The 11,845-nt window shown below is 54.9% G+C and overlaps 1 protein-coding gene across 1 annotated transcript; it reads left to right on the forward strand.

Annotated features, from left to right (window-relative positions):
• Positions 1-494: 494 nt before the first annotated feature.
• Positions 495-6,609, forward strand: BLCAP (BLCAP apoptosis inducing factor). The gene is made up of 2 exons (XM_061554142.1): positions 495-584; positions 721-6,609. Exon 2 carries the CDS (start codon positions 867-869, stop codon positions 1,140-1,142), a length of 276 nt encoding a protein of 91 aa, XP_061410126.1. The 5' UTR covers positions 495-584; positions 721-866; the 3' UTR covers positions 1,143-6,609.
• Positions 6,610-11,845: the final 5,236 nt, after the last annotated feature.

The raw sequence follows: 11,845 nt of genomic DNA on the forward strand, positions 1-11,845 counted from the left end.
CGCCACATTAAATACGCACTACAATGACAATAGTTTAAAGCGATTTGAAGCATGTTTTATTTGGGGGGGGGGGGGGCAGAGCTTTGTGACGTCATATTTGAGGGGGGGTCTGACTTTTTGTGACGCCGTGTGACGAGGGGGGGGGTCAAAAATCGTCCAAAATCGCGTGACGTCATTTATGGACGGCCCCCTGGGCCTCCCCCTAGGTCGACTGAGTCTCAAATGAGTAGCTGGTGCGGTGCGTAAACATCGCCACTGGGGAGACAAAGGCGGCCGGGCGTGTTGTTGGCCACCCACCCCCAACGGTCCTGCCAGGCTACACGGGGCATCTTTGTCTTTGGCCGACACTGGACACTTTTTCCGGCTCCTGTTGCATTTTCGCGTTCGCGTTTTGTCCCCCGCGGCCCGCCGTAGCCCCCCCCCCTTCCGCGTGCCGCCACGTCTTGTGATGACATCATCCCTTCCCCTCCAACGGTTATCGTGACGTCATCATCCCGCCGACGTGACGTCACCACCTCGCGGGCGTGACGTCACGTCATCTCGGGCCGCCAAGCTTGCCTCGCCAAGTTGTGCACCGCGCTCAGGTGAGTGACTCCGCCGATTCCACTCGGCGCCGTCTTCCCGCTCGCTCGGCCCCGTTCTCGCGTCGGACGCCCGCCCGGCCACCACCGCCTAACTCCCCGCCCCCCTCGCGCCGCCCCTCACCCTCCCGTGCGCCAGGGCCGCCGACTCTAGCTGCGGCCTAACACCGACCCGAAGCCTCGGCGTTGCCTGGAAACGCAGCCGGGCCGAGTGGCCGCTATTCCCGCAAGCTCGAGCCGGCCCCTCGCAGGGCCTCCTCCCCCGCCGCGGGACTCCAGGCGACAATGTATTGCCTGCAGTGGCTGCTGCCCGTGCTGCTCATCCCCAGGCCCCTGAACCCGGCGCTGTGGTTCAGCCACTCGATGTTCATGGGCTTCTACCTGTTGAGCTTCTTCCTGGAGCGCAAGCCGTGCACGATCTGCGCCCTCGTGTTCCTGGTGGCGCTCTTCCTGCTCTGCTACAGCTGCTGGGGCAGCTGCTTCCTCGCCCTGTGCGGAGACTCGGCGCTGTCGGGCGGCGCGCCCGACCCCGCCGTGGTGAGCACCTGGCTCAGCAGATAAAGCGGCGGCGGCGGAGGAGGCGGAGGATGGACGAGCAGGAGGAGGAAGAGCGGACGGTCCCGAACGGCGCTTTCTTTCCCTCGCGTCGGTGGTTCGCTGCCGCTGCTGTCGTATGGCCTTTGAAGAGCAACAGTTCGATGCTTAGTTGTGATTTGGCCATTTAATTGCCGTGTTTGAAAGTTGGTGCATTGCAGACACACACATTCACCCCGCCACCTTCCCTTGCACGTATTGGGCAGTGCGACGAATTGGCCAGAGCTTGGAGTTCGTAGTCACACGTTAGAGAGAGGAGAGTCTGTGATTGATTCTGCTGTGCGTTGGCGAGCCGCATCCTCGTGGTTTGCGCGGATCCGGCGAAGCGCTGATTGTTTCTGTAGGAGACCGATGGCATGCAGTGTGGCGGCTGGGCTCGCTCGCGAGATATTCGTTGAGCGCGCCGTTGTGGGTGTTGGGGACATTTTGCGATTCCTTTGCTCTTAAGTGGAGTGCCGTTGTAGTCGCTTTCGAACCTCACATGGGCCCCCCTCCCCCGCCGCCTTCGTTACCCTGAACGCACCGCGCTGCGCGCCGGGGTCGCCGATAGCGGTGTGGAGGTGCTGAGACGGTCCCCGCACCACGAACTGTCCCTTCGGCCCAAGCCGAGTTGACTCTCATGAGCGGTGCGAGAGTCCCTCTGACGATGGGTCCCCCACAGCAGCCCTACTGCCCCCACACTACGCCCGACAAACTCATCAGACCCGTCCCGTGTGCAGTGTGTGCATGGCCACCAACGCCTGGCGACGGTGGGCATGCACGTGGCCTGAATCCAGCGCCGTGGAGGAGGGGAGAGTGCAGGGTCTTCTTCACCCGGGTTTGTTTCAAGAGAAGGCAGTACAGCAAGCCGACTCATCGGCCTCTGTTTGTCCATCTCTCCGGGGGACGTGTTGCCCCCCTCGTGCCGCGTGGGGTTTCTCTGGGTGCTCCGGTTTCCTCCAAATTGTATAAACAATCATCGTTACAGTGATTTGCTCAACACATCTTAAAATAAAATAAAACAATGTAGCAGGACCCTGCTAAGTAAAACTTAATGAGGAAAAGTGTACAGATCGACAGGGCAGGTCTGTGGTCGATTCAAGGTTTGGGAAACATCATGGATCCACATCAGCGGTTGGAGATGTTTTGCTCCGCATTAACAGGCTGGCCAGACTTTACCCGAGCTTGCGAGTTGGGTATTTCTAATGGTCAAATTTGCAGACGTAATTCCTCCCGTGTGAAATTATCCTCCGTGCTTTTCTTGGCGAGGTCTCCCGCCCATTTACGAAGGCAGACTTTGTAAACGGAGGGAGATCATGGTTCAACAAAAATATAACCACAAACCACTAAAGGAAAAGCAAATACGTTTTTAGAAAGGCCTTCAACTTACATCTTAGTTGCAGTGTGTGGCATCGTACTTGTGTTCACCTTGCGATGACATCGACTCACCCACACGAGCGATAAGGACTGTGGCGTCGTGGGACTTACAAGATGACCATGTCGGAAGGCCATCCTGCGGTGGATACAACTCAAGGCACACACGACGACGTGTGGACAATTTTAAAGCACAGCGCCGCACCGCGACGACTCGTGGGACGCGTGCACTGCGACGCAAGGATCGGATCCGACGTTTGTCTCGTTTTCTTCTCGACGCATCGCAGCCATCCTTTGCCCCCCGTGGGCCGCTCTGCGAGCCGTCTTGCATGGAGTGCGCCCCAATGGCGCGGGGTTGTGGTGCTGTTTGAAGTGAGCGTATCTTTTAATTTTTTTAATCGTGTATCGCCTCGTCAAGGGTGGAGGGGCAAGTCATTTAAAATCGAAAATCTTTAGTCTCGTAGGCACGTATCCCCAAGGCTGTGTTATCCTGCGCTTGCCAACGCACGAGTTTGAATTCTTTATTTCATCAAAACGAGTGAAATGAGCTTGCAAAGTTACGCGTCTGCGTGGCGATCCAGTCGCGTCGCATTGCTGATGCGACTGCATCGCTCTGACGGACGGAGCGCCTTGGCCGCCAGTTCACTCTTCTAATGGACACAAAGTCGGAAGGAGCGAGGGTGCTCTGGGTTTTAAGGTGCCAAGGCAGCGCCACTCATCTCCGGGGTTCTCATCCAGATTCAGCTGCCCGTCGTTACACTGGGTTCTGGAGTGTCCACCAATCCATGGTCTCAACCTTGTTACAAAGGGATGGATGCACGAAAAACAATCCCGTTATCGGTTAATGTCACTGATTCCTCGCTCTGATTTAAAAATATTCGTCTGATCGACCTGCGTCAAGCACTGTGTGCGAGGCATATACAACGAGTGCCCGGAGTGTGGGTCTGTGACTTCAGGAGTAGTTCTCTTGCATCTGCTTCCGATGCTGCTCCCTGACTAGCTGTATAGTTTTGAATAAAGATGGCTGTATCATGATAATTATAGCACAAGTAATAATAATTGGGGTAAAGCGTGTAATAAATTCAACTTTAAACTCGTGTTGGACAGAACAGGTCTTGGCATAAGAGCAGTTCGTTGACTTGGGTTTTTTCTTTTAACGATATCGGTCAACAATATAAATGTTTCCCCTGTTCCGCGTGCGCGACACCTTCACGTCTCATGTTGAAGGTATCTGGCTCTGGCAGCTGGGGAAGCCGTGTGAAGCCATGACATACAACACGTACGAATCCACAGGCACGTCTTAATCGCGCGCCGATTCATTGCAGAGAGTTTCGTGAGATTTAAAGAGTCTATGTTTATGGAATAATCATCGCGCCCGTAATGTCCCATGCTAGTCGGCGGAACTGGCCAATCGGCGGAACTGAAAAAAGGGGTCTTGAGACTCGGTGATACTCGTTCAAATGTTAAATGATCTCTACGCGCCTTGATTATAATTTCAAGCACACGTTTTTGCTCATGGTTTTGAGCCATCGCTGCTGCCACCTTCTCACACTTGTGGAGCAGTGTCGGCGTCGTTTTTACTTTTAAAAATAATCCACCGAACTGAAACTCCGCGTGCCACATTTGATTTTGCTTCCTTCAGCGCATTACGACTATCAGTAGCCGGCAGTAGGTGTGTCCAACATACCGCGCGCGTGTGTGTTGTCGCCGTGCTTGCACAAGGGGCGGGGGGGGGGCTGACACGCTAAGCCTGGTGCTGCTAGCCCCCCCTCTCCCCATCTGTGGGTCCGTGCGTGTCGCGATGTGATTATAAAACGTGTTCCCCCAGACTCCAGCCCTCGGGACCAGCCCAGCATGATAGGTAAACGCGCCAATACGCGTTCACGGAGACCTTTGTTGACATAGCCACGTAGATTTTCGCAGCCAACGCTATGATAGACACGCAATGCTAAATGGATTCATCTCAAAGCTTTCGTGACTGCAGGGATTCATTTTCTTGGTTCTTCCGGTATAGTCCCTTCTGCGTGACTTTACCGAAAGAACCAAGAATATGGATTCATCTCAGTTAAACCCACTGTGTGCCATTCTGTGAATGTAGAGTGTATCCGTGTGAATTGCACTGCGCATGTGTGTTTCAGCATGTTTGTGTGTAAGTGTGGTGGGGAGCTGTGGTGGGGAGCAGAGGCGCAGTGATTAGCGCACTGCGCTACAAACCCGGCGACGCGGGTTGAGTTCCTGCTCCCGACCAGTAACAGCGAATATTTGAGCTGTTTCTGGGCCTCCACAAGTTAATCTGTCTTGTATTTCTTGATTTTTATTTTGGTTTTATTCCCATGGTAACATTTCCAATTTCAAAGTCTACATATGTCCTCTCTGAAACAACAATGTCGTGCGATATTGAATATTTTTTGCAGTAAATTTTCTGCACTACGTCCGCTATCTCATGCTCGTGTGACAGTCGTCCTGAACCTTATTGCGGTGGGCGATACACCGTGATTGTACACGTGACAGTCGTCCTGAACCTTGCCGCGGTGGGCGAGAAACTGTGATTGTACACGTGACTATTGTCCTTCAGCTTACACCGGTGGGCGATACACCGTGATAGTACACGTGACAATTATCCTGAACCTTACCGCGGTGGGCGATACACCGTGATTGTGCACGTGACAATTGAACCTGCATGGCTGCGCCGGGTGATCGAGGGTCTTCCGACCGAAAGTTGTTCAGACCATTTGTTGCCGAACCCAATAATCTAAATGAGTTTAAGACGTGTGTACGTGCCCCACATGACCGCTGATTCAACTCCAGATGTCCCGATTCGTTACTCTTCTGTGTTTGGCCCCCATATTGATCTGGCCATATTTCCGTTGTGAGAGCCTCCACCACCATACGTGGCCAAACGAAATTAAATTATCACGCGGTGTACAAATGCTCGCACGCTTGGCTGCTTACCTCCGATTAGCACGGGTGACTACGTACAGTGCGAGAGACGTTCACCATACATACAAACGTCATTTTAACGCGCACAGAATTATTGTCGTTTCATCTTCACCGGTGAGTTGAAGAATAACTGGCACAGATCGTTAGGTGGCGTAACACATAAAAACAATTATGCATCGTAACATCGACTGCGAATAACTGCGTGTTGAGTCAAGATATCGTGTGCGTGTGTTTGTCCACGCGTGTCTCCTCCCGAATGTGACGCTACGTGCAGATCGTTTATTTCAACCGGTGTACCACCGACGTCACACGCGATGTCTTTGCCAATCACCAGGCTCGTGCGGCGTGTCGCGGTGGTGGCTGATGTGCACGTGGCCTGGAGCCGGCCACTGGAGGGAGGAGAGGGTGGCTCGCACGAAGTTGAAAAAGAAAGATGTAGGCCATGAGCCCAGACCAGATATTTCACTTTGTTGGTACCACGTGAGATGGTACAGCCAATAACAGTTGCTCATGTATGTGATCGTCGTTTGAGCAGGCTGTCATACATTTCGCCCCTATTAACCATGCAACTACATTGTAACTATCAGAGTTTACGAGAGTGTTTCCACCTTCATACCAACTTCTGCTCTGGACTAATCTGTGAGCGTAGCCGAGGCCGGCAGTGGTGATGATGGCGGTGGAACACGAGGACTGGAGCGTCCGTGAGCCACGCACAACTTGGTACCATCAAAGGTGTCGCAAAGCTTTAGCCGTACCGATTTATTTGCATGGCCAATAAGACTAAATGCGTTGTCCTCTGCTCATTTCAAATTGATATCGCTCACTGTTATTGGCCACAGTGAAATTGAAAACCGCAGAAGTAATGCCACCTCTGCTGTTACCTAACAAGTAAAACATTCATATCTCGAGTCTGAACTCTGAGTCGGTGGAAAATCGGACTGGCGTAGGCGTGCCCCGCGATAATGTGCGGCGCGTTCTCTTTTTAAACCGACGGTGAAGCCACGACGCGAGTCCGTGGTGAGTCACTCGCTGTAACTACCCCCCCGCGCAAACAGACTGGAAGTGGCTGGTTGCCTGCCATATTATTTGCTCGCTGAAGAGTTGGGTTAGGAATTTCAAAATAAAGTTTCTACCGACGACAGTAATTTCCAATGTCGCTTTACCTGGCGCGTGGCGCCCGTGCGTGCTGGCGGCGTATCGACGCCTAACGACTCGGGGGGGGGGGGGGGGGGGGTGTTGTGTGTTGCATCGCCGGCAAGGTGACGGGGGAAACCCCCCGGGAGGGCTCAGCCGTCGGTGGCCAGGGCCGTCCGTGATGGGGGTGCGGGGCCCGGGGCAAATCACACTGCGTGGCCCTCCAACTCACGACGCCTTCAAACTAAACCATAAGTATTACATCTTACACCGTTACGTCGGAGCGATCACCCCCCCCCCCCCCCCTGTAAAGCGAGGGGCCCGGGGCAGTCTCACCAGGATGAGGTCACCACGAGGAGGAGACGGCTCTGCTGGTGGCTACGCCGCACGCCCAGCGCTGTGGAGGCAGCAGCAGCAGCGAGGGCTGATTGATCGCCGCACGCGACTATTGTGAAGCTTCCTACCCTCGTGTGGGCGTCGAGAATCCGTACCCGGGCTCGCCAGGAGATGTCAGCTGTGTGGGGGGAGGCGGTGTCGACGGACTTTCCCACGCGTGGGGCTTTTTGTTGTTTTCCGCGTGCGCGACATTTCACCACCAAGTGGCGGGGACGTCACCACGGCGCCTGTGCCACGCTCGGTGCCCCTTGAGGCCACGTGAAGTGTCGAAGGCCGCCTGGCAGAGGAGGTCACGGAGCAGACCCAGGTGTCATGAGGTTGACTGACTGGGACATCTGTAAACAAAAAGAAAAGAGCCGTAAAGCTCATCGGAGTCCTCCAGTATAAGTACAGACTCTGACGATAAAGATACTGATATATATCGAGGACCGCAGAGCTTGGGCAATTGTTGGCGTCGGCTCACCACACGGCTGCTGCCATGCCGCTCGTCTGTGGTTCCGCGAGCCTTCGAGTCGACCTCTCTCTCTCTCGACAAGAGGGAGCCAACACCGTGCACCGTGCAGCAGCAGCGTGCAGCAGCAACACCGTGCAGCAGCAGCGTGCACCGTGCAGCAGCGTGCACTGTGCAGCAGCAGCGTGCACCGTGCAGCAGCAGCGTGCACCGTGCAGCAGCAGCGTGCAGCAGCGGCGCCTTGCAAGTTGTAATCTGTCTGCGCTGCGGTGGCTAGGCGATGTCAACTACCTCGCCTGGTATACAGGAGGTCGTGGGTTTGATCCAGACCCTGACGATGCCTGCTGTGTAATTTGCGTGTCTCTCTCTACGTGTTCGCGTGGATTTTTCTTCGGGTCCTCCGGGTTTTCCCTCCGCATTTCGAAACGCGCGTTTCGAGTATTTGGCCGCTATAAGTTCGCTCACGCGATAAGCCACTTCGTGGAGCTATGATAGCCAGGTCGCCTCTGACAAAGTACTGCATAGGTCGGTGGGCCTTATCTGGTCAAAAAGATATAGTTTAGTTGAGTATCATAGCCGCACACGTCGACATTTCTCGAGATGTAAACACAACGCATTTAACCTTTGAACTGGGGAACGGAGCCACGTGTCGGCGCGAGCATTCGTTGCTAAAATGCGACTGGAATCGGTTACCGGAGGTTCCTGACTTTCAGGACCTATAACCGAATGTTAAAACGGTTACCGGTTCACACCGCTTGTCGTTTTCCCAGCCGCAGGAACAATTCCTCGTCCCACGATTCGGTGATTGTTGACGACTCCAGGGCGCCGCTCCCGTGCCAAGGTTCGAGAGCGCCGTGTCTCGTGTGTGTCTCGTGTGTGTGTCTGCGTGTGTCTGTGTGTGTGCGTCTGTCTGTGTGTCTGTGTGTGTGTCTGTGTGTGTGTCTGCGTGTCTCGTGTGTCTGTGTGTGTGTCTGCGTGTGTCTGTGTGGCTGCTGCTTTGTCACGCGTGCATTGTGTCATCATGCACCTCTCCCTTGGTGTCGGCATCGCGCCGCGTCCCCTGTGCGTCTCGTTTGTTTCAGACAAATGTAAGTTAACATTTCAAGCCACAAAGTGCTTCACGTGGGGGGTGCGCTCGATGGGGCCAGGGCGCTCACGGCCGACAGAGCAGTGACGAATACCTGAAGCGGGCGCTGAACCTGTGGTACGGCGCATCAACAGCAGCCCCGCTGGGGAGACAAAGGTGGCCGGGCGTGGTTTGCTGGCTACCCCCTCGTGTGCCACGGTGCCGGCCTTCACGAGGTGCTACTCGCTAACAGCACTTGCCCCAAAGGTCTGCTGAAGGCTACAAGGGGGGCCTTTGCCTTTGTCAGCCCGCAGTGCCGCTCTGCGCCACCAGGCGGCGCTCGCTGCCAGTGGCCCCGGGGCGCTCCCCGCCACTTTGCGGCGAACGAGCACGAGGTCACTACGAGGAGGTCACCAGGAGGAGGTCACCAGGAGGAGGAGGTCACCACGAGGAGGAGGTCACCACGAGGAGGACACCAGGAGGAGGAGGTTACCAGGAGGAGGAGGTCACCACGAGGAGGAGGTCACCACGAGGAGGTTACCAGGAGGAGGAGGTTACCAGGAGGAGGAGGACACCACGAGGAGGAGGTCACCACGAGGAGGTTACCAGGAGGAGGAGGTCACCACGAGGAGGAGGTCACCACGAGGAGGAGGTCACCACGAGGAGGTTACCAGGAGGAGGAGGTCACCACGAGGAGGTCACCAGGAGGAGGAGGTCACCACGAGGAGGAGGTCACCACGAGGAGGTTACCAGGAGGAGGAGGTTACCAGGAGGAGGAGGTCACCACGAGGAGGAGGTCACCACGAGGAGGTTACCAGGAGGAGGAGGTTACCAGGAGGAGGAGGACACCACGAGGAGGAGGTCACCACGAGGAGGTTACCAGGAGGAGGAGGTCACCACGAGGAGGAGGTCACCACGAGGAGGAGGTCACCACGAGGAGGAGGTCACCACGAGGAGGAGGTCACCACGAGGAGGGGGGGGGGTCCCGGGCACAACACGAGATGACGCGTGAACACTCTGGACCGGTTTTGACATTCAGCGTCTCATCAGCAGTCAGCCTTTACTTGAATAAATGCTGAGTCGGCCCATCATCTCCCTCCCACCGGGATCGATGCAAATAAGTGCCACCTTCGTGAGAAAGTCAAGCGTGGTTGTTCTACACATTGACTCGGCCCTCGCCATAGGAATGTGGAATTTCCGCCACTCGCTCAAGGCTGGCTATCGCCGTGACGTTTTTGATGATGTGGTTATTGATCCGGGCAGGCCCCCCACACAGCTGGCTGCCACAGCAACAACCCAGATCTCAATTCTAGATTTGAAGTTTTCGTGACTGTAAGGATCCACATACTCTTTGGGGGTTTTTTTCGTGACTTTACCGAAAAAAACCAACCCAGGTCTCTCTTGCAGAGACTTGTGATATGGCCGTCTCTGTGCACTCTCTCTTTGTCTCTCTCCATGTTTTCTCTCTCTCCATGCCCTCTCTCTCTCCATGCTCTCTCTCTCTCTTTTTTACGATCAGTGGAAACAAGAAGATGCTCGGTGTAGTCGGCACTTTGCTTCGTTCATCATTTCATAATTTTTTTTTACTTTGCTTTATGTAACCCCCCCCCCCCTCTCGCTCACTCTCTCGCTCTCTCGTTCTGCACGCAGCCCTTCTCGCAGTCCAACGGCCTCCGACGGGAAGCTCATAACTGCATGTTCTCTCTCTCTCTCGCGCGTCTTACTCTCGCTCTCTCTCTCTCGCAGTCAAGAGACGGCGGCGTATCGGCGGCGATTTCGTTTCCCATGGCAACCGTTGCTATGGACACAGAGCCACTTTAACCCATCTCCCTGGTTGTCACAGAAACCACGTTGCCATGGCGACCGCTGTAATTGAGGGGTACCGGTGTCGAGGTAGGGGGAGGGGTGCGGGCGGGGGGGGGCAGCATTGGTCCCCGTTGGACCCCCTCCTCGCCTCGGCGCTCACCTGTTCCACTCGGAGCAGAGGCATCACCTGCGCTGACGTCACGTGGTCGTGGTGCACATCGTTAAGGTTAAGGTCAGCTGATGGCTGGTTGGTTGCTGATGATTATTGGTTAATTACAGGGGTAGCAACCCGAAATAACTCGAAGAGCCGTTTTATTCTAATTCTGTAATAAACTCGATGTTTCAAAAACCGCAATGCTGGTGAATGCGGGACGGTGGTCCTTGATAAATAAATAAATAAATGGACGTCTCGGAGCCGTCCTTGAAGAGCTCCGGAGCCGCAAGCCGCCGACCCCTGGATGGTGATGATGGTGATCGGTTGGTGATGATGGTGATTGGATGGTGATCGGTTGGTGGTGATGGTGATTGGATGGTGGTGATGGTGATTGGATGGTGATCGGTTGGTGGTGATGGTGATTGGATGGTGGTGATGGTGATGATGGTGATCGGTTGGTGATGATGGTGATCGGTTGGTGATGATGGTGATCGGTTGGTGATGATGGTGATTGGTTGGTGATGATGGTGATGATGGTGATTGGTTGGTGATGATGGTGATTGGTTGGTGATGATGGTGATGATGGTGATCGGTTGGTGATGATGGTGATCGGTTGGTGACGATGGTGATGATGGTGATTGGTTGGTGATGATGGTGATCGGTTGGTGATGATGGTGATCGGTTGGTGATGATGGTGATCGGTTGGTGATGATGGTGATGATGGTGATGATGGTGATTGGTTGGTGATGATAGTGATTGGTTGGTGATGATGGTGATGATGGTGATTGGATGGTGATCGGTTGGTGGTGATGGTGATTGGATGGTGGTGATGGTGATTGGATGGTGATCGGTTGGTGATGATGGTGATTGGATGGTGGTGATGGTGATGATGGTGATCGGTTGGTGATGATGGTGATCGGTTGGTGATGATGGTGATTGGTTGGTGATGATGGTGATGATGGTGATGATGGTGATCGGTTGGTGATGATGGTGATTGGTTGGTGATGATGGTGATGATGATGGTGAGCGGGGAGAGGTAGGAGAGTGCGTGGAGGATACACCAGTGACGATTTCCTGGACCTCCCCTGAGGTGGCCTCAGGTGTAAATGACCCTGAGGCGCCATGTCTATGAAGCACCAGCAGTGGGGAGACAAAGGCGGCCGGGCGTGGTGCTGACCTCCCCAGCACTTTGTGCGTTGTGCCGGCCTTCATAGGTATCACTCGCTAACAGCACTTGCCCCAATAGTCTGCTGTAGGCTATACGGGGAACCTTTGTCTTTTTTCGTGAAATGCCACGTGGCATGGACCAGCAGAAGGGTGCCTTGACCGCGGGGCGAGCGTCACCCCGAACGAGGCTCAATAATTCACCA

This window comes from Lethenteron reissneri, chromosome 19, assembly GCF_015708825.2.
Source record: "Lethenteron reissneri isolate LAM-NWPU_2019-01 chromosome 19, ASM1570882v1, whole genome shotgun sequence".
NCBI lineage: Eukaryota > Metazoa > Chordata > Hyperoartia > Petromyzontiformes > Petromyzontidae > Lethenteron > Lethenteron reissneri.